The sequence below is a fragment of the Pseudochaenichthys georgianus genome, chromosome 14 (genome assembly GCF_902827115.2).
Source record: "Pseudochaenichthys georgianus chromosome 14, fPseGeo1.2, whole genome shotgun sequence".
NCBI classification, from domain to species: Eukaryota; Metazoa; Chordata; class Actinopteri; order Perciformes; family Channichthyidae; genus Pseudochaenichthys; species Pseudochaenichthys georgianus.
Window position 1 is genome coordinate 31,551,284 of NC_047516.1, and position 26,987 is coordinate 31,578,270.

Here is a 26,987-nt window from a genome sequence, read left to right on the forward strand (position 1 = left end):
CAGGCCAACATTCCATTAACCAGCAGCATTTACCTTGGTCTGAGGCATGATTCCGAACATATTGTTTTCAGCAAAGTGATTCATGTGCAGCTCAGTTCTGATGAAGATGAAAGAAAACACAAGTAATCAAAATCTATAATGACAACTATAGCCTATAGTAAAAGAATAAGGGAAGCATACATACAGTATATAAAATTGAAATGTAAAAATCCAGTGCAGAAATTAATTTCACTGTGCATTGATTAAAGTAATTATTCTGACCTAAGAGAGCTGTCCACTCCAGCCATCAGGTAATAAAAGACGTTAAAAGTGGACTCTCCTTCTGGTCGTCTGGTCACTCTCATCTTCTCCAGGAGCATGGTCTGCAAAGCAACAGCAGGACAGGATATTAGCATGATAGAAAACAACAGTTTATAAAGGCAGCACAAGTAAGCATAATAAGAAAGTGTTTGGAGAACATCTATATTTGTTCATGACACATCCTTAAGTACAATTACTACACTTCAGTACCAATAAATGCTACTTACTTGTAAAACTCTTCCGATCAAACACTGAAAAAACTGGAACGTTGACTTTAATAACTTAACTTAATATCATTGCTTTCAACTAACCTAATAGTTATGTGAAATATGTTGACATAATACACTTAACTAGAGAATGCAATTCCTGAAGAAATTGCTCGTGGGAATGCTTTATGCTGAAAAGCTGACGCTAAACTGCTATGCTGAAATGTAATGTGTAAGAAGAAAGTGAAGAATTTAGATTGAAATTATACATGAACACTGGGGACTTGAATGTGTGATGAGAGAAGAAAATAAAGTAAAAAGGCTTGGAAAAGCAGCAGAATATTTGAACTGCAAACTTTTGAACTAACTTGATGGTGAATGATCTGTCGTCATACCAACGGCAATTGATGACATCCCATAATACGCTTAGATGCGTTTATGGCTGCATCGTTACCAAACCTGTGAAGTTTTGGGCCATTTGGAGCATTTTCACTGAAGTTATGAGAAAACCGTGTTTTATGGCGAGCATTGTGTTGCCCTGGCAACGGCATTTGAAGAAATCTCAAAACTGTCCCGTAGATGTCTTCACGGCTGGACTGTTAGCACACATGTGAAGTTTGAGCACTTTTTGAACATTTTCATAGGAGTTATAGCGACATCGTCTTTTATGGTGAGGGATACGCATCCATGGAAACAGCATATGATGAAACCCCAATTGACGAAGAGCTGTTAAGGGCTGGACCGTTAACCATTATCTGAAGTCTGCTTCTCTGAGCATGTCAGTGGAGTTATGACATCATCGTGTTCCATGACACAAGTGTTTATATTTGAGCTAATGACGTGTCCAGAGATCAAAGGTTTCCATGGTGATCAAATAAATGTGGCAAAGGCTCAAATTTGTTTGAACAGGTTTGTTAATTGACCAAAAAATATGAACAGTTGGAAGATTGAAATGGGATTATTATTAGGATTATTTGTAGGTCATTGAAAAGTAGAATCATTTAGAAAGATGTGAACATTGAAGTTTCTATTTTAGAAAAGCTGACACTGTAGTGCATCGCTGGTTTTAAAAGGGATTTATAAGAGTCATGTTTAAAGATGTGCAATACTTAATACATGTATAAAGATCCTCTGAGTGTGTTGCATTAGTTAGCTGATCAAATGTTAGGGATAAATACCTTGACATATTGACTACAAGAGCTTGAATCAAACAAGCAACCTTGTATTTGAAATATGAACTCACATAGCAACAGTCGCACCTGGTATATAAGTGGTGTGGCTGAGTACTTTAAACGGTTAATGAATAGAGGGGACTTGAATGTGAAATAAGAACAAGAAAGTAAAAGTCTAAATGCATTAAAAAGCAGCATAATATTTGAACTGAAAACTTTAGAACTAAAAGTATACGTCACCAATAATGTCTAAAATATGTGGAACATGTTGAAGTCAGTATGAAGTCTCTATCAGACGGAAAATAATAGGCTGAGACAGTCTGTTAAACTCCAGTGACCACGTCATTAGTCTGCTGCTCTAATTATGTCAATTGGAAGTTATGACATCATCGTGTTCCATGACAAGGTGTTTATATTGGAGCTAATGACGTGTCCAGAGATCAAAGGTTTCCATGGGTGATCAGTGAGAGGAGAGCATTTTCATTGTTCTGAATGAGAGATAAACCTCTTACATGTGAACGTTTTGTTGAAAAACCGTAACAGATATCGGTGAAATTTCAAAGCGTGAAGCATGTCAAGGAACTTGAGCATCTGAAGTGTACTTTTTGTGTACTTTTAGGTTAATAATGTGGCCTTTTTGGCAGATTAACTAAAGGTGTGCGGCTGCTGTGGTGGGGAAAGGGTGAGGCTGAACTTACCAATGGGGTTTAATGGAGACAGGTTGAAGTTTTGTCACTTCATGCCCTCAAGAGGCATTTTGTTTAATTATTTGCTTAATTTTTTTTTATCTTTCAAGCTACGAGATATTTTCTACGTTTTTCATGAAAAATTATGTCTCAGGAATGTAGGGTTTGGGAATTATTGCAGGTTTAAAAGAAAATATGAAGGCAAAATTAAATCTGTCCTCTCTCTCCGTCTGGGCGCTATGCCACAGCGCCCAGACGAGGAGTGCAGCAAGTGCAGCAGAAGCCAACTGTTGCTATCTTTAAACTATGCCGCCGAAACATAATTTCAGCCAATCAGCGTCGTCAAATCTGATGGTCACAGGGCGCCTACGTCAGCGCCCGGTGCAGTCTGTGAGTTGTTTGACTCGTAACCAAGGAGACAAAAAGGAAGCTGTCATACACTCTGGAAGCTATCATTAGCAGCTAATCATGAAACTCTGTTTTTGACATAAAAATGGAATTATGGATTATCAGTGACAGACACATTGGATTAACCTATGGATTAACCTTCAGTCGCGTTTTTGATCAGAATAACAGCAAAAGGTGAGCATATCTCCGTGTTTTGCTACCTAAAGCTATGTCGTGAGTTCTAATCGCTCAGTGATGATACTCTATATTTCTAGAATCTGTGGAATCTCAGCTTGTTAGCTAAGCTTGTTTGTGCATATCCGATAAGTATATCGATTGATTTATACCTAGAGTGCGTAAGCATTTTTTCGCTCAGGGCTCATTTAGACGCTTCTTGTGAAACTTGTGTTTTGTTTCATATGGTTCATATCATCAGTTAGCTGAGTTTCTTCCCGTTAAATGAGTAGGACACATGAATAGTCTATTACATTTTAAGAAGCCCTGAGACACAGTTTCGTGAAAAAAAAAAAAAAAAAAAACGGGGGAAAAAAGCCCCTTAAAAGGTTAAATGGGAATTAAATCATTTTAAGTAATTTTGAGTGTTCCCAAAGCTCCGGTGTTCTGCAGTTTGTGTGGGCCTACTGTACTGTTGCACATTTTATACTGTAGAACCTAGTATTGTTTGGTCATCATAATCACACAGCCCACCTAAAGAATATTTTCCACAGCGCCACTGAGTAAGAATCAGATTTAAAAGTTGTGTTACACGAATATATCAGAAAGATGTGTAACATTTTAAAGTGGAATGAGGTTTCTGAGTGAAAGTATGAAGGAGCAGTTAGCAGTTGAAGTTGCATGAAGATTGTTGAAGTCTGAAGAGTTTCTCCATTGACTTCCATGTTAAAAATGTGATGAATTATGGGATGTATCTCTGGAATTATGAAAGTTATGAATTATAAAAGTAATAGCCATCGATTCCCGACCGAGCTGAACGTTTTGATGTTTGAACGGAGTTTCTGCGATGTTCAATGTGGGAGAAGAAGAGGTGCAAAATAACCAGCGGAATAATAAAGAATTTTGTGCTGTGTCATTATTCCCACTAAATTAAGTCCATGTTTCAGTTTTTTCAGTCCAGTTTCTCATCCCCTTCCTGTCTAGTGATGACTTGCAGAACATTAAACTACCCACATGAAAGTATTTAAAAAAAAAGCCACAACCATTCAACATATACAGCAGTGAAATGCAAACATAGAATAGAATAGAATTGGGAGGGAGGGATGAAACCCTCTTTAAATGGTCACACATGCAGAGCACACAGCACACACCAGTGACATTTGCATAATTATTTGGACCTTCAGAGGCTATTTGTACCTGGATAGAGGCTGATGTACCAGGCCTGCCTGTCAAAGTCCAGGAAACAATATGGGAGAAGCGACTAGCATTCCCATTCATACATGTGGAGGGTTCCCAAATGCCTCCAAACTGTGTAGGACGGCCTGCCATTTCTCTGCTACAGACAACATGGAGGAAAATACAGTCATTTATACATCAGCAACAGCATGAAGGCCTGTCACGATTATAACGCTACAGACTTGTTGTGCTATGTACAATCACATGACTTCGATAAATGTGCCTACTTATTTTTATATTATAGCTAAGATCATGATAGAAAAACTGAAAGGTTATCACTTCATTCTAAGAATTGGGACATTTCCGTGTAATGGAGTAAGATGTATCAACATTATAAAGTGGTTTTTTTATATCTTTTCCCATTACAATTCCAAAATGTGTTGCTCTTTGGAAATGTAAACTTGCATTAATATGCTATTGTATTATCCTCTAATGTATCCTCTAACAAAAGTATTTATCGTGACAAGCCTAACCACAAACCATAAAGTCAAATTATTTCCAAATGTAGTCCTTTCCAACCTACAGGAGAATGTTTTGTTGGTGCTGCCGCGACACTGATCAGGTATTGGATGATGTGTTGACAGTTGGTGGTCTTTCCACTACCCACTCTTGCCCAGCAGGACAATGGACTGATCCTGGCGAGTGGTGAGTAGGTTCCTATAAGGGCAGCCTGGGCCATGCTGTAAATGTGATGGGCCGTGTCCTCCCTTCTGCAGCCCTTGAACATCTGCATCACCTGGAGAGAAGATGAAAAAACAGTGAAGGAGAGGAGGACAAAATAGAATATATGAACAGATGCAGCCTACCTTCTCAGAGTACATGGAGGGGGCGCAGATAGGGTTGACGACCACCATGTTGGGCCCAGAGTGGGTGTGCCCCAGGTTACCACCGTACCGCTGCCTAGCGAGGTGCATCACGCTCGCCTCGGTTTCAAATACTGCAGAGAGGCCAGGTCCTCCACTCGGTCAAAACATCGGAGGGTTAGCCTGTAGTTCAAAGTCAAAGTCAAGTTTTCGCCCCGTGTCATCTGTAATTGATGTGGTTTAGAGTTGATTTGATGATCTAAATACTTTTTCTACGTCGTCTTCATCCACATCCAATAAAGATCCATCACTCTCCAGGCGGATTTTCACCTTCCCCTCTGGCAGACTGCTTGCCTTCGCCTTCAGGAGAGTCGCTGCACAGCCAAAGAGAGTGGAGTTAATTCATCATGACATAATGATCTCAACCTGGGTGAAATGGCTTTTGTCTTTTCTTACATCTGATGATGTGTGATCTCTTTTAATAATTTAAAAGCCTAATTAAAACTGAACCAAGAACCACACTAAATCTAATTACATACTGTACAGTCTGATTACATTTAGTCAAAATCAGCCAGAAAACCGAACTAACAGCAAAAATGAGAGAATTATTTAAAAATTATAATATATATAAATGATACTGATACTTAAATGCTGAAGTGTTTACTGACCAATAGAAAATCCATCCTTGTGGACCAGCCATACTTTCTCTTTGTTGTACCAGGCTGTCTCTGCCGTAAGCTGCTCCTCTGTCTTCGCCTGTAGAAACGGGTTCAAAACAGGATCTTTTTATAATCACTGATTGAACCTTACAAAATGATGGAGTGTGCAAAAAGAATAGTTGAATGATTAATGATTAAATTAGATAAATGAATGATGGACCTCGAAAAGGATCCTACAAATGGCCCTTCAATAAGCTAATAGTATGAGTTGATAAGAGTTTCTTTTTGTTGTAAACACCTGTATGAATCTGTGAGAATTTGCTAACCGCACATGTTTGCCTAGCTTGTTTCTCTGATAACGTAGGACCCAGACTTTCAGGACATATTTGTAACGTGAGCTAAATTGTCAGCAAAGTAAAACACACTAAATTAAGCAGTTTTTTTATGTAAACATTTATTTTGTCCCAGTGGAGCTTTTAAAGGGCAGAAGGGTTCTGAGCCAAAAGCTAATGTTAGCCTAGCTTGTTTCCTCTGATAACTTAAAATCAAGGACGACCTATTACTAAAATCCTTTATCCAGTTAAACTAAATGTGGGAAATCAACCGAGATCAAAAAGTGTAATGTAAAAATGTGGCCCAAAGTGGATTGAAAAGATACATTTTGACAAACGCTTACATATGCACAAAGGGGATGTGTAGCTTTTGCAGGTTTTACTACTGTAGATAAAATGGTCACCTTCACTTAAAAGCACAGATTTCTTAAATACTTAAATAAAAATAACGTAACTCTATAATGTACATCTATTTGTGTTCAGACATTAATGTGGAAAAAATGTTACATATTAGACCTTTACAGCACCCTTCAGAGCTCACAGAGTGTGCATTGAACCCAAACCAACGACCTGCAAACTGATGTGTTCACTGAACAGACATCACAGACAGGGGAGGATGCTGGGTTGTTTCATCTCAACCAAGTGAATCACGCAGACACAAATACATGTGTTTTAGAAGGATTGCAACAGATAAAAAACAATCTGAATAAATTGAAATACAACAAACAGACACAACCCAATCAAATCAGTTGTTTGGAGAGTCATGCATGAAAACAGACTCAGACATGCAATCAAGCTAGGGTAATAACATCCGATAGCTGCACCAAGATTATTGTTGTATTTCCTGCCTGAGACAGAGTGCCAGGTGATACTTCAACAGCTAGTGCTACAGGGAAGATAGAAGCTGGGATTGCTTCACTAACTACAGAGCGATCCTCCCACTCGCCTCTACTAGTTCATCACACACTAAAACCCCCCACAACAACACATCACTCTGGGGGGATGCAACCAGAACTACAATCTGTAGTAGCCATGGTCAGACCTGAGCTGCAGCCGAGTGCGCTGCCTGAAGGATGGCCACAGGGTCCTCAACAAGCTTCGACTGGAGAAGGGAAGAAGAAGATTGAATTCAACAGCTAAACATTGCATTCAATCAAGCAAATTCGTAAAAAGCACATCAAATAAAACACTGTCGCAAGACACGGCAGCAGGGCACTATCAAGTCAAGCAACGGTAGCAGAAAAAGTCATTATATGAATTCACCATTAAAAACTACAATGTTAATTAATGAGCAGGGATTACAAGGTGCATTAAAGTGCAGTCTACAGGCCAGTGGGGACTATTATAAAGAAAATGAATGTTCTGTCATATTAACAGTCACAGTTAACAAGATCAGTTGTACACAGTATGAGGTATAAATGCAGGGCATTATAGAGCCAGTTGTAAAACAATTTAATAGTCAATGCTAATGTGCTTGGAGCAGAGATAGTACGGTGCATAAACATAATGACGTAGTAATATCTTGATATAATATGTGTCATTGCAAGCAATTCAGGGATATAAAGTCAAGTAATTGTACGGAATACCCAAGTTTTAGAGTTAACAGATATAATACCTTGTACATGTGCTTATCTAGTTACAGACAGGAGCAACTACAGTAAGGTAATGTTATGTATATTTTTAATAATCATAAGATATGATGAAGTAGACCAGAATAGTGGAGTGTACATTTTAATTTCATCCATGTTCAAAATGTCAGTAAGTGTGTCAGTATGTCAGGCTTAATTTAGGGTTGAAATAAAAACTGCTAAATATGTTAAACTGCAGTTATTGATAGGACTTTGTCTAAATGAATACATAGACAAAGGCTATTCTGAGCGAAATAAAAGCCTGAATAGTTAGAATGATTTATTTCTCACATATGCTATTATAAAGACACTGCTCTTTGAAATATACGCTTCTTACTCATATTGACAAAAGGTGGAAAAACGGTGTATATTTTCCCACAATTATGTTCCCGAAGTACATTTTGTTTTATTTCCTACACTAATAAATCTTAACCTTGGTATCAATATCTGAGTGAAAATAGCAAAAACTGCAAGGCCAATACACAGCTGCACTTGTTCATTCAAGAATCCCTGACCAAACATTGGTAACCACTTGTTTGTGTTACATCATAGAACCGAGCATGAACCTTGAATGAACCGAATAGAGCAGCGCGGGGACAGAGAGGAGCGGGGGGGCACAGACAGAGCAGGGAGGGGTCAGTGTAGGACAACAAGCTCAGACACCAGCGTTCTGCGGCGCGCCCTCCATACGACAGGCCGTACCCAAGAGGATTTACGGCCTCTGGCACGCTAGCCATGCAAACAGCAAGGAGACCAGCAGCAGGTGAGGATCCGATGACCCACAGAGAGGCAAACACACCAGACATGAGACACAATATGATATAACAGGAGAAAGATGTGCCTTCCAGTGCTTTAGACTGTGAAAGAAGAAATAACCAGACACCGAGGTGTAATGAAGAAGTACTGCCAAAATAACCAGAATGGGCAATAAACAAAGTCATAACGTACATGGGTGCTCCTCTGGACCTGATAACAAAGAGGTTAATACTACAGAAAGAATAAGAGGGATACCAGTCATCCTGAACAATTGTACATATTGTACTCGCACTCTAGCTCATTGCACTTCATTTTTTATTTAAAAAATGTGTACCTTGCACACGTACATAATGTATTTAGTATGTTTGTATTTTATTAGTAGGAGTCAATTATTGTGTAATCTATAGATACTCTATAGATCTTTACTTTTCTACTGTTAATATTTACTGTTTATTTGTGTTTTAAACTCATGTGCAGTGCCTTAAAAGTACATCTAATCTAATGTAATCCAATCCAACCTATTTTAAGGGCTGTACTCCAACTACTGACTACCAGGAAATCCTTAACTTTCTATTGAGCTAACTCTGAAGTAATCTCCATTGCTCCCGCAGACAGAGAAAAAGTCCCTTTGGTCACAAAGTTTCAGATGTCACTCCAAAGGGCCAACAACGCAGGGGACCCTTGTAATTGAAACCCATTGGCTGACAGCTTGGGACAGCCGTACACATGGGTGGTTTTTGGACACATTTCCCTCTATCCAGGGAAGCAAGCAGTAGACCCAGGCTGGTATAGGTTGGTAAAAGCATGGCAGGCGCAAACCAAACAAAGTTTCAAAGAGAAAAGTTACATCATTGGCATCGCCGGCGAAGATCCTCCTCACACGCCTGTGATCCTCCTCAGAGGGAGTCAGCTGTGGGACCTACAGTAGGATTGCAGGACCAGCGATTGAAATTGCAGAAAGCACAATCAATGATGCAGAGAAAATTGCTATGATTGTTCCACTTCAGACTGAGTGGGCACGTAGAAGCATTCCAGGTAAAAAAAAATAATAAGTCTAGTGCTTTTTTGTGTGAGAAGATAAGATAAGATAAGATGGACCTTTAGTAATCCCCGTGGGGAAATTCAGTTGCTTAAACAACAGGGTGAGAGTGAAAAACAGGATAGCACAGATTCACACAGATTAATACAATCAAAACTAAGATCAGCGATACAAAAAATAATAATGAGAAACTATGAAATAAGAAATTAATACAATTCAAATTAAAAATAGCATATATACATATTTGGTCATATAAACTATAGGTAAGAAAGAATGAAAATGAAAATGGACATATGCATAGAGTCATATATCACATATTAGATATATTAACATGGGTTGTGGAAACAGTGTGTATGTATGTCTAGTAAACACACACTCCTTGGTGTACCTTTGCAGCAAGACGAACACACACCTGTTCATTGGTTGCAGACTGAGCCTGGAGATGTGCAACAGGGGACGGCTTACCATCGGGGGCCACAGACGGAGAAGATGTCTCCTTTACCTTTACACATTATATCCACACACACACACATTTTGACAGACAAACGTTCACACACACACACACACATGGAAATGACATGGGAAGATGAAGATGAAGATAAGAGTATTTTTCTTTCAAATTTGTGTTCAATTCAACACAACCGCAACAACAATCAACTTCAAGTGAGGTTTGTTTCTGCTAATGAAATGTTCCGGTTAAGTCAAACAGGAAATGAGTAAAGGAAAATGACTATTAAAGAAAATTGGATCATTAAGCGTTGGTTGGAGGCTTTTGTTTGTCAATGGTTACTCAAACAACAACCCGTTGCAGTTTCTTTCAAGTAGTAATATCATTTTGTGTTTTCTCAGCTGAACTATCAACTGGGAATAACACCTGCATTTTAATTATTGTATGCAGCTGTGGATCAATGTATAGTTTTGTCCCATATCTGCTGCTGTTTGCGAGTAAATTGAAGACAAACTTTTTAATCGTGATGAAATCATTACTTCTGATTTATTTGTATCTTTAGGTGACAGCAACGCTAAGTAAAGCATTTTTCTTGCTAGTTCTAATTGAACTCCAGTGAGAGCTGAACATAAAAAATCAATAGATAGCACCAACCTCCAAGAATGCTTGACAAATTGCATTTAGCAGTTCACATCTTTCTTTCCCTAATATTGGAAAACTCAATCTCTCCCCAGAACAGTCAAAAACACAATAATCCTCAGCAAAAACACCAGGTGCATATCTCACAAATTGAATCCTTCGCTCCACGGCCAAACACCCAACTGTTTGCCAGATTTCATGGACATCTGTTGATCACATTTTTCAGATGGCCTGCTGGCACACAAAATGCCCAAGACAGACACTACATCAAAAGGAAAAAATAGAACTGTCTGAGGAACAATGACTAAGAAAGCATGATACTGAAAGGGCAGCTACAAAATAAAAATCTAGACGTCGAAAGGTTTAGATGAAGCTAAATGTAATCATCCAGCGCCAATCTGCACGACCCACTGGACACTTGTGTTTTCTAAACAACTGTTTTGGTCTGTTTAATTGGCAAGAACTACAGATGAGTTTACTCAATAAGAACATCATTTGACTTCCTATAGTGAGTCCATCCCAAAGATCCTTAAAGCCTCACAACAGTAATGACGAGTCACGGCTCGGTGCTCACTGACATCTCCAACTGATCGGATTACCAGAGTCCAGGCGATGAGCACACGCTTAAATCCACAGATGAAATATGATCATGAGATGGTACATGCACCGTTTCCCTTATCTTGTTTAGTGTGGTGTGTTTGTATTATGGCCCATTTGTGCCCAAGTTGGAGCAACAAAATTAAGAAAGAGCGATTTAGTTAATGATGAAAATGACATGTCCGGCTCAAGTTTAAAAAACGTCCAACTGCCCGGGAATAATAAAGTATTTCCTTTGTCCAAAACGTTGTTCCTATTGTCTAAATGGATGACTTAATGCCTTCTGTTTTGCCCGGAAATATACTATATTGGGACGTAAATGAATGTCGAACTCAAAATATTCGAGGAGAGAGGTTTTACTAATTAAATTGTACTATTAACTATTAGGGTATCTTATGGTTTAGGGTTTGTGTTAAGCTAACTTTAGTACTTGTTGTCGACCAACAATATTTATTTATTTTAGGTGGTATACTGCAAGAAATTCGGACAAATCAGGTGGTCTTCAACAAAGATCAAAACAGTAATATGTGCATCCCTTTTTTAACCTGCAAAACACTCTGTGGTCAGGCCTTATCATGCTTAATATAAGAAATGATTATCCATAATCAAAAGCCAATCTGCTCAAATTGAAAATGTGTTTTAGGCTAGACATTGGGATGAGGTTGAATATGGACACTAATGTCTGTGTTGTTATTGAACAGCATGCTCCATCCTGAGGTTAAGTAGCAAACATGCTTTTGTTTCACTCTGTACCTCCGGTTTCTTTACGGCAACTGGTCGGGGCTTTGGGATGAACCCCGCAGGAGGAGCCAGAGGATCTGTCTTGTGAACAGGGACAAATCCTGGAGGTCTTGCTAGGGGATTCTGTCTTGCTAGGGGATTCTGTCTTGCTAGGGGATTCTGTCTTGGGGGCACTGGACTGGGTTTTCTGGCAGGGATGAAACCAGGCGGAGGAGTCAACAGATTCTGTTTAGGGAGCGGGATGAAGCCAACCGGTGGGGCCAAAGGGTTGGGTTTGGGAGCGGGGATGAACCCAGCTGGAGGGGTGAGGGGGTTCACTTTAGGGGATGCAGGTGTTGGTGCTGTAGGGTTGGTCGCAGTGGCCTCCTCTGTTTTTTCCATAGCAGATTTGTCTTCCTTTTCTTCCACAGCTACTTTCTCCTCTTCCTCCTGCTTTGCCTCTTCTTTCATGTCCTCTTTGCGGTCCTGGGTGCGGGTGCGAGGCCGGTGTTCCTTGGTTCTACTTCTGCCCATTAGGCTGGTCAGGCCCATAGAGATATCATCCGGCCTAGTGGTGGTTTTGGGCAACGAGTCTGCGGCAAAGGCAGCCCTTGCAGGCTCTGGAACAACAGGCTGGGTCAGCCCTTCTGCCTGAGCAGGAACCACACGTCTAACAATTCTTCTCACAACCGTCACAACTTTTTGACCGCCCTGCTCCTCCCCCGGAGTGTCCATGGCAACGGTGGAATTTGTCTCTTCGGCTGATGAGGCCGTTGACGGTGGACCACTTTCTGTGGCTAGCCCGGGTTTAGCGATGGCCTCAGGCTGACTACTATCTACATTAGGCTGGATACAAACAGAGCAGGGCAGATATACTGCAGATTAATCCCATGCCTGGCGGAGATGAACTGTCAAAGATTTCAACAGTGTTATTGTAAATTCATGTGTGTCCTGTATCTGACTTTGCTTGTGGTGTTAAGGGTGTCTGTGAAAGTACAAGTGTTTACGCTTTTGCATTCCTTTTTAGGGTTCTTATATTGAATTAAGTTCTGGGCATTGGTGATGATATAAGATGGGAACCTCCAGACAGAAGACATACATGTTGAATTGTTCAGCCTTTGAATAGACTTTGAGATTAAAGACTCATGACATTTTACATGGTCATACTGTATATTTTCAATATTTTGTGCATGAACTGATCACCTTTTAATAGTCTGGGGCTGTTCAAGAAAATGTTACTCATTTATAGAGAGAAACGGTTGGTAGATAAAACAATATAAGGCACAAGTTAAGCAAACATTCAGAAATGTACTCAAAACATTTGACAGACTTCAAGGATGCACACAATGCATTTCAATGAGAAAACCCTGAATGTAAACATAATTTAAATGTTGTGGACACATGCATACACCGTGATGCTCAGTGGTGAGAATGAAAATACTCAAATGTTAGATACGGTCTTAGATCAAATGCATGCTTTCGTTATATTCTCAAACCAGAAGTTTCCAGAGTAATGAATAACTATTGATTTAGAAACGATTTGCAGAAGGTCATAATCATCATAAGTGACCAAACTATGTTGCTATTTTATACCACGGCACACACAAATGTTTTTATCATGTGAGTTAGTGCTCAAAAGCATGCAGGGGATAACAACTTACATCTGGCTTGGTCTCCTACACAATAGGAAGCAACAAGAAAAAACAAAATCAAACCTCACATTCAGCCCACACCTTTCTCCGTCAACATAATGGAATATTTAAAATAAATAATAAGAAACAGCATGAGTATAGGATCTAAACAAAACACAGAAAAACAAGACTTCCCTTTCGCTCCCAGAAGGAAAAGCGTGATTTGTACGCCATGGAGATAGGCCAGAAGTCATGGAACAAAGCTGGTGGACGTAGAGATTAAATGTATGGAAATGATTCGACACACAACAGTGGGACCATGCAGCCCTGGGGACAAACCCCCTATGGGCCGGCCGCCACTGCAGGGAGATAATAAGGGCTGGGCTTTTTTTGGATAGTAAGGCTCATTTCTAGCCATTTTTGTTTTTTAACATGAACAAATACAAGGTTTATTCTCAAGAAACATTATTAATACAACAAGTGATGCATCTATAGCAGTGGTTCCCAAACTTTTGTGCCCAAGGCACACCAAAGGACAAGTACAAATCAAGGCACACCTATTGTGCAAAATAGCCCTTATAACATGTGTTATCACTCATATCATGTAAAATATCTGCAAATGTGCATAATTATTTACTAATGCCAAATAAAATGTGACAAAGACAACTATATTACTCATGAAATATTTATTAACGAAATATTTCAATTAATTTGAAACGTTATCAAATTAGGCTTCATCAAAGCAGCAACACACTCATTTAAACCAGACAGGTCACAACATTAAAAATGAGAAAAAGGAAATGCAGCACAGAGACGGTCAATGCAAGGAAGCTGCATTGTCCATGGTCCTGAACTACAAATTATAAATGTAACATTTCAGCAGAGATGGGGTCGTTACTAAAAAAATATATTACACTACTTCGTTACTCTCTACATAAAGTAACTCGTTACTTTACTCGCAGGACCGGCCCGCCCCTCCCTGCAGGCAGATCACGCAGACTTCTAAAGTTTCAAATGTTCTCTTTAGTTCAGTTTCCATTGTCGCATAAGACTGATCCAGATCCTGAATGTTTTCCTATCTGACCATGGCTGTTTCTCTGTCTCCTGCTATCTGTATATTTTGCGCAGTCTATCTCTGCTCACTCTGTTGCGTCGGCGTGTTCTCCTGCGTGTTGGCCATGTGTTGCACTGGAACCAGACACCACAAAGACTTCAGCCGAGCACGTACGAACTGCGCATGCGTGAGTGGCAATAACTCTCCTTACCAGCAGGCGGCGGTAGTGTGTATTCGTCATTCAAAACAGGCAACAACCGGAAGACAGAGAAGAAGAACAGACTGTGATATAAACAAACAACAAATAGCGTGTGCGGTAGCTCCACCTTAGCATGTGTTCTTTGCAGGTGCTTGTTGAGGTTTGACGTTGTGTTTACAGCAGTGGATAACAGCTTCTGGCCTGGACACAGTTTGCACCTCACCGTCACATTCCTGTCTATTCTTCGGATGAACTCAAAGTAATGGGCATACCTCCACCCCTCGAGAGTTATCGCTGACTCAGCCATGTTTATGCAGTACTGCACGTGGAGATGTGGACGCACAAGTCGCGTAGATTACGTACATATAAACCTACAAAGTACTGATATAGTAAATTAAAAAATAATTATTTTTGTGTAGTTGTATATTGCAATAATAATGTATGGTTGTCACAAAATCCCACGGCACACCCGACTTGCACACCGTTTGGGAACCACTGATCTATAGAATGGAAAATGAAGTGAGAAATCTTACCCTTAGTAGCTCCTGCAGACCCGAGGTGGTAGATGGCCCCCAGGACGAGCCAGAAGGCCCTCTGCTCGTCTCCGCTGATCCCCAGAACCTTCATGGCTGCCTGCAGCTTGGAGAACTGCTGCGAGGCCCGCTGCTTATCTTCAGTCTGGTGGAAAACAACATTTATATTCAGATAAAATTCCTTTTAGAGCAATAAGTGAGAAAAACTCCTCTTTAAGATGTCTTGAAGTAATAATAAGAGGTTCACAGACTTGTCATATTGCAAGTAAAGGTTCAGGGGCAAATGTCGGTTCAACATACAGTAGTTGTTGGATATCAGGGATTAGGTCAGTTGGAAGCAGTAATATTACGTAATGTTTAAAATACAGCTCTGGAAAGAATGAAGAGACCATGCAGCATTATCAGTTTCTCTGGTTTTATTATAGGTATGTGGTTGAGTAACATTTAAATGTTTTTATTTTATTTTATGTGTTGGAGTTCAACAGACACTGGAATGGAAGGGCTGCCATACATGTAAAGATTTGCGAAAAATGTAGATTGGTCTCTTAATTCTTTCCAGCGCTGTATATAGGTTGAACTTAATATTATTGCTTTCAACTAACCTAATACAGTTGTGTGAAATTTGTTGACATAATACATTTAATTAAAGTCAACGTTTCTGTTTTTTCAGTGTGTTGAGAGAGTGCAATCTTTTAACACACACTTTCACACAAATTCTGATATCTATTTATAGGACATTGGTGCTGTATTAATGTGGTGTATAAATTATCCCTAAAGAAAAATCACGTGCATGGCCACTTGGAAACAGCTATCTAAGTGATGTTTAAACATACTGAGCAAGACATTTTCTTTGTAGCATCCATTATGTTTACACTTTAAAACTTAAAGCTCATGAAGACACAGTCAGAAAGTCGGTAACAACTCGGGGGAAAGGGTACGTTGTAAAAGCGTGTGTATGCAGGTCCGCGCTCTCCTAGTAACGTTCTTTTCAGTGATGACAAGAGACCAATTATTTGGTATTTTGTTCATTCCTGTGATGCATTATAATAACACGCTGCTGTGCCACAAGTAGGTGAGTGGCATTATTACCAGCAGGAGCAGGGACCGAGCTCTTATATAAATTGTTGGTACAGCCAGTTATATCTGCAGGACGTAAACATTCAGCTGAAGTAATCCTTTTTTTCCATTTCTGGTGGTAAACAGGCCAACATTCCATTAACCAGCAGCATTTACCTTGGTCTGAGGCATGATTCCGAACATATTGTTTTCAGCAAAGTGATTCATGTGCAGCTCAGTTCTGATGAAGATGAAAGAAAACACAAGTAATCAAAATCTATAATGACAACTATAGCCTATAGTAAAAGAATAAGGGAAGCATACATACAGTATATAAAATTGAAATGTAAAAATCCAGTGCAGAAATTAATTTCACTGTGCATTGATTAAAGTAATTATTCTGACCTAAGAGAGCTGTCCACTCCAGCCATCAGGTAATAAAAGACGTTAAAAGTGGACTCTCCTTCTGGTCGTCTGGTCACTCTCATCTTCTCCAGGAGCATGGTCTGCAAAGCAACAGCAGGACAGGATATTAGCATGATAGAAAACAACAGTTTATAAAGGCAGCACAAGTAAGCATAATAAGAAAGTGTTTGGAGAACATCTATATTTGTTCATGACACATCCTTAAGTACAATTACTACACTTCAGTACCAATAAATGCTACTTACTTGTAAAACTCTTCCGATCAAACACTGAAAAAACTGGAACGTTGACTTTAATAACTTAACTTAATCATTGCTTTCAACTAACCTAATAGTTATGTGAAATATGTTGACATAATACACTTAACTAGAGAATGCAATTCCTGAAGAAATTGCTCGTGGGAATGCTTTATGCTGAAAAGCTGACGCTAAACTGCTATGCTGAAATGTAATGTGTAAGAAGAAAGTGAAGAATTTAGATTGAAATTATACATGAACACTGGGGACTTGAATGTGTGATGAGAGAAGAAAATAAAGTAAAAAGGCTTGGAAAAGCAGCAGAATATTTGAACTGCAAACTTTTGAACTAACTTGATGGTGAATGATCTGTCGTCATACCAACGGCAATTGATGACATCCCATAATACGCTTAGATGCGTTTATGGCTGCATCGTTACCAAACCTGTGAAGTTTTGGGCCATTTGGAGCATTTTCACTGAAGTTATGAGAAAACCGTGTTTTATGGCGAGCATTGTGTTGCCCTGGCAACGGCATTTGAAGAAATCTCAAAACTGTCCCGTAGATGTCTTCACGGCTGGACTGTTAGCACACATGTGAAGTTTGAGCACTTTTTGAACATTTTCATAGGAGTTATAGCGACATCGTCTTTTATGGTGAGGGATACGCATCCATGGAAACAGCATATGATGAAACCCCAATTGACGAAGAGCTGTTAAGGGCTGGACCGTTAACCATTATCTGAAGTCTGCTTCTCTGAGCATGTCAGTTGGAGTTATGACATCATCGTGTTCCATGACACAAGTGTTTATATTTGAGCTAACGACGTGTCCAGAGATCAAAGGTTTCCATGGTGATCAAATAAATGTGGCAAAGGCTCAAATTTGTTTGAACAGGTTTGTTAATTGACCAAAAAATATGAACAGTTGGAAGATTGAAAATGGGATTATTATTAGGATTATTTGTAGGTCATTGAAAAGTAGAATCATTTAGAAAGATGTGAACATTGAAGTTTCTATTTTAGAAAAGCTGACACTGTAGTGCATCGCTGGTTTTAAAAGGATTTATAAGAGTCATGTTTAAAGATGTGCAATACTTACGTTATAAAGATCCTCTGAGTGTGTTGCATTAGTTAGCTGATCAAATGTTAGGGATAAATACCTCGACATATTGACTAAGAGCTTGAATCAAACAAGCAACCTTGTATTTGAAATTATGAACTGACATAGCAACAGTCGCACCTGGTATATAAGTGGTGTGGCTGAGTACTTTAAAGGGTTCATGAATAGAGGGGACTTGAATGTGAAATAAGAACAAGAAATAAAAGTCTAAATGCATTAAAAAGCAGCATAATATTTGAACTGAAAACTTTAGAACTAAAATACGTCACCAATAATGTCTAAAATATGTGGAACATGTTGAAGTCAGTATGAAGTCTCCATCAGACGGAAAATAATAGGCTGAGACAGTCTGTTAAACTCCAGTGACCACGTCATTAGTCTGCTGCTCTAATTATGTCAATTGGAGTTATGACATCATCGTGTTCCATGACACAGGTGTTTATATTGAGCTAATGACGTGTCCAGAGATCAAAGGTTTCCATGGTGATCAGTGAGAGGAGAGCATTTTCATTGTTCTGAATGAGAGATAAACCTGTTACATGTGAACGTTTTGTTGAAAACCGTAACAGATATCGGTGAAATTTCAAAGCGTGAAGCATGTCAAGGAACTTGAGCATCTGAAGTGTACTTTTTGTGTACTTTCGGTTAATGTGGCCTTTTTGGCAGATTAACTAAAGGTGTGCGGCTGTGGTGGGGAAAGGTGAGGCTGAATTACAATGGGTTTAATGGAGACATGTTGAACGTTTTTGTCACTTCATGCCCTCAAGAGGCATTTTGTTTAATTATTTTGCTTAATTTTTTTTATCTTTCAAGCTACGAGATATTTTCTTACGTTTTTCATGAAAAATTATGTCTCAGGAATGTAGGGTTTGGGAATTATTGCAGGTTTAAAAGAAAATATGAAGGCAAAATTAAATCTGTCCTCTCTCTCGTCTGGGCGCTATGCACAGCGCCCAGACGAGAGTGCAGCAGTGCAGTGCAGAAGCCAACTGTTGCTATCTTTAAACTATGCCGCCGAAACATAATTTCAGCCAATCAGCGTCGTCAAATCTGATGGTCACAGGGCGCCTACGTCAGCGCCCGGTGCAGTCTGTGAGTTGTTTGGACTCGTAACCAAGGAGACAAAACAGGAAGCTGTCATACACTCTGGAAGCTATCATTAGCAGCTAATATGAAAACTCTGTTTTTGACATAAAAATGGAATTATGGATTATCAGTGACAGACACATTGGATTAACCTATGGATTAACCTTCAGTCGCGTTTTTGATCAGAATAACAGCAAAAGGTGAGCATATCTCCGTGTTTTGCTACCTAAAGCTATGTCGTGAGTTCTAATCGCTCAGTGATGATACTTATATTTCTAGAATCTGTGGAATCTCAGCTTGTTAGCTAAGCTTGTTTGTGCATATCCGATAAGTATATCGATTGATTTATACCTAGAGTGCGTAAGCATTTTTTCGCTCAGGGCTCATTTAGACGCTTCTTGTGAAACTTGTGTTTTGTTTCATATGGTTCATATCCATCAGTAGCTGAGTTTCTTCCCGTTAAATGAGTAGGACACATGAATAGTCTATTACATTTTAAGAAGCCCTGAGACACAGTTTCGTGAAAAAAAAAAAAAAAAAAAACGGGGGAAAAAAGCCCCTTAAAAGGTTAAATGGGAATTAAATCATTTTAAGTAATTTTGAGTGTTCCCAAAGCTCCGGTGTTCTGCAGTTTGTGTGGGCCTACTGTACTGTTGCACATTTTATACTGTAGAAACTAGTATTGTTTGGTCATCATATCCACAGCCCCACCTAAAATATTTTCCACCAGCCGCCACTGAGTAAGAATCAGATTTAAAAGTTGTGTTACACGAATAATATCAGAAAGATGTGTAACATTTTAAAGTTGGAATGAGGTTTCTGAGTGAAAGTATGAAGGAGCAGTTAGCAGTTGAAGTTGCATGAAGATTGTTGAAGTCTGAGAGTTTCTCCATTGACTTCCATGTTAAAATGTGATGAATTATGGGATGTATCTCTGGAATGATGAAAGTTATGAAGTAATAAAGTAAATAGCCAATCGATTCCCGACCGAGCTGAACGTTTTGATGTTTGAACGGAGTTTTCTGCGATGTTCAATGTGGGAGAAGAAGAGGTGCAAAATAACCCAGCGGAATAATAAAGAATTTTGTGCTGTGTCATTATTCCCACTAAATTAAAGTCAATGTTTCAGTTTTTTCAGTCCAGTTTCTCATCCCCTTCCTGTCTAGTGATGACTTGCAGAACATTAAACTACCCACATGAGAAGTATTTTAAAAAAAAGCCACAACCATTCAACATATACAGCAGTGAAATGCAACATAGAATAGAATAGAATTGGGAGGGAGGGATGAAACCCTCTTTAATGGTCACACATGCAGAGCACACAGCACACACAGTGACATTTGCATAATTATTTGGACCTTCAGAGGCTATTTGTACCTGGATAGAGGCTGATGTTACCAGGCCTGCCTGGTCAAAGTCCAAGGAAACAATATGGGAGAAGCGACTAGCATTCCCATTCATACAGGTGGAGGCGTTCCCAAATGCCTCCAAAACTGTGTAGACGGCCTGCCATTTCTCTGCTACAGACAACATGGAGAAAATACAGTCATTTAATACATCAGCAACAGCATGAAGGCCTGTCACGATTATAACGCTACAGACTTGTTGTGCTATGTACATACACATGACTTCGATAAAATGTGCCTACTTATTTTTATATTATAGCTAAGATCATGATAGAAAAAACTGAAAGGTTATCACTTTCATTCTAAGAATTGGACATTTCCGTGTAATGGAGTAAGATGTATCAACATTATAAAGTGGTTTTTTTATATCTTTTCCCATTACAATTCCAAAATGTGTTGCTCTTTGGAAATGTAAACTTGCATTAATATGCTATTGTATTATCCTCTAATGTATCCTCTAACAAAAGTATTTATCGTGACAAGCCTAACCACAACCATAAAAGTCAAATTATTTCCAAATGTAGTCCTTTCCAACCTACAGGAGAATGTTTTGTTGGTGCTGCCCGCGACACTGATCAGGTATTGGATGATGTGTTGACAGTTGGTGGTCTTTCCACTACCACTCTTGCCCAGCAGGACAATGGACTGATCCTGGCGAGTGGTGAGGAGGTTCCTATAGGCAGCCTGGGCCATGCTGTAAATGTGAGGGGCCGTGTCCTCCCTTCTGCAGCCCTTGAACATCTGCATCACCTGGAGAGAAGATGAAAAAACAGTGAAGGAGAGGAGGGACAAAATAGAATATATGAACAGATGCAGCCTACCTTCTCAGAGTACATGGAGGGGGCGCAGATGGGGTTGACGACCACCATGTTGGGCCCAGAGTGGGTGTGCACCAGGTTACCACCGTACCGCTGCCTCAGCGAGTGCATCACGCTCGACTCGTTCAAATACTGCAGAGAGGCCAGGTCCTCCACTCGGTCAAACATCGGAGGGTTAGCCTGTAGTTCAAAGTCAAAGTCAAGTTTTCGCCCCGTGTCATCTGTAATTGATGTGGTTTAGAGTTGATTTGATGATTAAATACTTTTTCTACGTCGTCTTCATCCACATCCAATAAAGATCCATCACTCTCCAGGCGGATTTTCACCTTCCCCTCTGGCAGACTGCTTGCCTTCGCCTTCAGGAGAGTCGCTGCACAGCCAAAGAGAGTGGAGTTAATTCATCATGACATAATGATCTCAACCTGGGTGAAATGGCTTTGTCTTTTCTTACATCTGATGATGTGTGATCTCTTTTAATAATTTAAAAGCCTAATTAAAACTGAACAAGAACCACACTAAATCTAATTACATACTGTACAGTCTGATTACATTTAGTCAAAATCAGCCAGAAAACCGAACTAACAGCAAAATGAGAGAATTATTTAAAAATTATAATATATATAAATGATACTGATACTTAAATGCTGAAGTGTTTACTGACCAATAGAAAATCCATCCTTGTGGACCAGCCATACTTTCTCTTTGTTGTACCAGGCTGTCTCTGCCGTAAGCTGCTCCTCTGTCTTCGCCTGTAGAAACGGGTTCAAAACAGGATCTTTTTATAATCACTGATTGAACCTTACAAAATGATGGAGTGTGCAAAAAGAATAGTTGAATGATTAATGATTAAATTAGATAAATGAATGATGGACCTCGAAAAGGATCCTACAAATGGCCCTTCAATAAGCTAATAGTATGAGTTGATAAGAGTTTCTTTTTGTTGTAAACACCTGTATGAATCTGTGAGAATTTGCTAACCGCACATGTTTGCCTAGCTTGTTTCTCTGATAACGTAGGACCCAGACTTTCAGGACATATTTGTAACGTGAGCTAAATTGTCAGCAAAAGTAAAAACACTAAATTAAGCAGTTTTTTTATGTAAACATTTATTTTGTCCCAGTGGAGCTTTTAAAGGGCAGAAGGGTTCTGAGCCAAAAGCTAATGTTAGCCTAGCTTGTTTCCTCTGATAACTTAAAATCAAGGACGACCTATTACTAAAATCCTTTATCCAGTTAAACTAAATGTGGGAAATCAACCGAGATCAAAAAAGTGTAATGTAAAAATGTGGCCCAAAAGTGGATGAAAAGATACATTTTGACAAACGCTTACATATGCACAAAGGGGATGTGTAGCTTTTGCAGGTTTTACTACTGTAGATAAAATGGTCACCTTCACTTAAAAGCACAGATTTCTTAAATACTTAAATAAAATAACGTAACTCTATAATGTACATCTATTTGTGTTCAGACATTAATGTGGAAAATGTTACATATTAGACCTTTACAGCACCCTTCAGAGCTCACAGAGTGTGCATTGAACCCAACCAACGACTGCAAACTGATGTGTTCACTGAACAGACATCACAGACAGGGAGGATGCTGGGTTGTTTCATCTCAACCAAGTGAATCACGCAGACACAAATACATGTGTTTTAGAAGGATTGCACAGATAAAAAAACATCTGAATAAATTGAAATACAACAAACAGACACAACCAAATCAAATCAGTTGTTTGGAGAGTCATGCATGAAAACAGACTCAGACATGCAATCAAGCTAGGGTCATAAACATCCGATAGCTGCACCAAGATTATTGTTGTATTTCCTGCCTGAGAAAGAGTGCCAGGTGATACTTCAACAGCTAGTGCTACAGGGAAGATAGAAGCTGGGATTGCTTCACTAACTACAGAGCGATCCTCCCACTCGCCTCTACTAGTTCATCACACACTAAAACCCCACAACAACACATCACTCTGGGGGATGCAACCAGAACTACAATCTGTAGTAGCCATGGTCAGACCTGAGCTGCAGCCGAGTGCGCTGCCTGAAGGATGGCCACAGGGTCCTCAACAAGCTTCGACTGGAGAAGGGAAGAAGAAGATTGAATTCAACAGCTAAACATTGCATTCAATCAAGCAAATTCGTAAAAAGCACATCAAATAAAACACTGTCGCAAGACACGGCGCAGCAGGGCACTATCAAGTCAAGCAACGGTAGCAGAAAAAGTCATTATATGAATTCACCATTAAAAACTACAATGTTAATTAATGAGCAGGGATTACAAGGTGCATTAAAGTGCAGTCTACAGGCCAGTGGGGACTATTATAAAGAAAATGAATGTTCTGTCATATTAACAGTCACAGTTAACAAGATCAGTTGTACACAGTATGAGGTATAAATGCAGGGCATTATAGAGCCAGTTGTAAAACAATTTAATAGTCAATGCTAATGTGCTTGGAGCAGAGATAGTACGGTGCATAAACATAATGACGTAGTAATATCTTGATATAATATGTGTCATTGCAAGCAATTCAGGGATATAAAGTCAAGTAATTGTACGGAATACCCAAGTTTTAGAGTTAACAGATATAATACCTTGTACATGTGCTTATCTAGTTACAGACAGGAGCAACTACAGTAAGGTAATGTTATGTATATTTTTAATAATCATAAGATATGATGAAGTAGACCAGAATAGTGGAGTGTACATTTTAATTTCATCCATGTTCAAAATGTCAGTAAGTGTGTCAGTATGTCAGGCTTAATTTAGGGTTGAAATAAGAACTGCTAAATATGTTAAACTGCAGTTATTGATAGGACTTTGTCTAAATGAATACATAGACAAAGGCTATTCTGAGCGAAATAAAAGCCTGAATAGTTAGAATGATTTATTTCTCACATATGCTATTATAAAGACACTGCTCTTTGAAATATACGCTTCTTACTCATATTGACAAAAGGTGGAAAAACGGTGTATATTTTCCCACAATTATGTTCCCGAAGTACATTTTGTTTTATTTCCTACACTAATAAATCTTAACCTTGGTATCAATATCTGAGTGAAAATAGCAAAAACTGCAAGGCCAATACACAGCTGCACTTGTTCATTCAAGAATCCCTGACCAAACATTGGTAACCACTTGTTTGTGTTACATCACAGAACCGAGCATGAACCTTGAATGAACCGAATAGAGCAGCGCGGGGACAGAGAGGAGCGGGGGGGGCACAGACAGAGCAGGGAGGGGTCAGTGTAGGACAACAAGCTCAGACACCAGCGTTCTGCGGCGCGCCCTCCATACGACAGGCCGTACCCAAGAGGATTTACGGCCTCTGGCACGCTAGCCATGCAAACAGCAAGGAGACCAGCAGCAGGTGAGGATCCGATGACCCACAGAGAGGCAAACACACAGACATGAGACACAATATGATATAACAGGAGAAAGATGTGCCTTCCAGTGCTTTAGACTGTGAAAGAAGAAATAACCAGACACCGAGGTGTAATGAAGAAGTACTGCCAAAATAACCAGAATGGGCAATAAACAAAGTCATAACGTACATGGGTGCTCCTCTGGACCTGATAACAAAGAGGTTAATACTACAGAAAGAATAAGAGGGGATACCAGTCATCCTGAACAATTGTACATATTGTACTCGCACTCTAGCTCATTGCACTTCATTTTTTATTTAAAAAATGTGTACCTTGCACACGTACATAATGTATTTAGTATGTTTGTATTTTATTAGTAGGAGTCAATTATTGTGTAATCTATAGATACTCTATAGATCTTTACTTTTCTACTGTTAATATTTACTGTTTATTTGTGTTTTAAACTCATGTGCAGTGCCTTAAAAGTACATCTAATCTAATGTAATCCAATCCAACCTATTTTAAGGGCTGTACTCCAACTACTGACTACCAGGAAATCCTTAACTTTCTATTGAGCTAACTCTGAAGTAATCTCCATTGCTCCCGCAGACAGAGAAAAAGTCCCTTTGGTCACAAAGTTTCAGATGTCACTCCAAAGGGCCAACAACGCAGGGGACCCTTGTAATTGAAACCCATTGGCTGACAGCTTGGGACAGCCGTACACATGGGTGGTTTTTGGACACATTTCCCTCTATCCAGGGAAGCAAGCAGTAGACCCAGGCTGGTATAGGTTGGTAAAAGCATGGCAGGCGCAAACCAAACAAAGTTTCAAAGAGAAAAGTTACATCATTGGCATCGCCGGCGAAGATCCTCCTCACACGCCTGTGATCCTCCTCAGAGGGAGTCAGCTGTGGGACCTACAGTAGGATTGCAGGACCAGCGATTGAAATTGCAGAAAGCACAATCAATGATGCAGAGAAAATTGCTATGATTGTTCCACTTCAGACTGAGTGGGCACGTAGAAGCATTCCAGGTAAAAAAAAAAATAATAAGTCTAGTGCTTTTTTGTGTGAGAAGATAAGATAAGATAAGATGGACCTTTAGTAATCCCCGTGGGGAAATTCAGTTGCTTAAACAGCAACAGGGTGAGAGTGAAAAACAGGATAGCACAGATTCACACAGATTAATACAATCAAAACTAAGATCAGCGATACAAAAAATAATAATGAGAAACTATGAAATAAGAAATTAATACAATTCAAATTAAAAATAGCATATATACATATTTGGTCATATAAACTATAGGTAAGAAATGAATGAAAATGAAAATGGACATATATGCATAGAGTCATATATCACATATTAGATATATTAACATGGGTTGTGGAAACAGTGTGTATGTATGTCTAGTAAACACACACTCCTTGGTGTACCTTTGCAGCAAGACGAACACACACCTGTTCATTGGTTGCAGACTGAGCCTGGAGATGTGCAACAGGGGACGGCTTACCATCGGGGGCCACAGACGGAGAAGATGTCTCCTTTACCTTTACACATTATATCCACACACACACACATTTTGACAGACAAACGTTCACACACACACACACACACACATGGAAATGACATGGGAAGATGAAGATGAAGATAAGAGTATTTTTCTTTCAAATTTGTGTTCAATTCAACACAACCGCAACAACAATCAACTTCAAGTGAGGTTTGTTTCTGCTAATGAAATGTTCCGGTTAAGTCAAACAGGAAATGAGTAAAGGAAAATGACTATTAAAGAAAATTGGATCATTAAGCGTTGGTTGGAGGCTTTTGTTTGTCAATGGTTACTCAAACAACAACCCGTTGCAGTTTCTTTCAAGTAGTAATATCATTTTGTGTTTTCTCAGCTGAACTATCAACTGGGAATAACACCTGCATTTTAATTATTGTATGCAGCTGTGGATCAATATGTATAGTTTTGTCCCATATCTGCTGCTGTTTGCGAGTAAATTGAAGACAAACTTTTTAATCGTGATGAAATCATTACTTCTGATTTATTTGTATCTTTAGGTGACAGCAACGCTAAGTAAAGCATTTTTCTTGCTAGTTCTAATTGAACTCCAGTGAGAGCTGAACATAAAAAATCAATAGATAGCACCAACCTCCAAGAATGCTTGACAAATTGCATTTAGCAGTTCACATCTTTCTTTCCCTAATATTGGAAAACTCAATCTCTCCCCAGAACAGTCAAAAACACAATAATCCTCAGCAAAAACACCAGGT

At 39.3% G+C, this 26,987-nt stretch overlaps 1 protein-coding gene across 1 annotated transcript in view; it reads right to left on the bottom strand.

Annotated features, from left to right (window-relative positions):
* Nucleotides 1-26,987, bottom strand: part of LOC117458059 (unconventional myosin-XVIIIa-like) — a 154,833-nt gene that overhangs the window by 105,735 nt on the left and 22,111 nt on the right. The window contains exons 3-18 of the mRNA XM_071205366.1: nt 22,010-22,097; nt 21,612-21,718; nt 21,352-21,528; nt 21,070-21,280; nt 20,502-20,644; nt 16,661-16,761; nt 16,433-16,496; nt 15,200-15,344; nt 11,816-12,618; nt 6,998-7,057; nt 5,633-5,720; nt 5,276-5,338; nt 4,968-5,098; nt 4,769-4,897; nt 262-362; nt 34-97 (exon numbers count right to left, since the gene is read on the bottom strand). Coding sequence (XP_071061467.1) covers nt 34-97; nt 262-362; nt 4,769-4,897; nt 4,968-5,098; nt 5,276-5,338; nt 5,633-5,720; nt 6,998-7,057; nt 11,816-12,618; nt 15,200-15,344; nt 16,433-16,496; nt 16,661-16,761; nt 20,502-20,644; nt 21,070-21,280; nt 21,352-21,528; nt 21,612-21,718; nt 22,010-22,097 — 2,475 coding nt within the window. The remainder of the gene's footprint in view (nt 1-33; nt 98-261; nt 363-4,768; nt 4,898-4,967; nt 5,099-5,275; nt 5,339-5,632; nt 5,721-6,997; nt 7,058-11,815; nt 12,619-15,199; nt 15,345-16,432; nt 16,497-16,660; nt 16,762-20,501; nt 20,645-21,069; nt 21,281-21,351; nt 21,529-21,611; nt 21,719-22,009; nt 22,098-26,987) is intronic.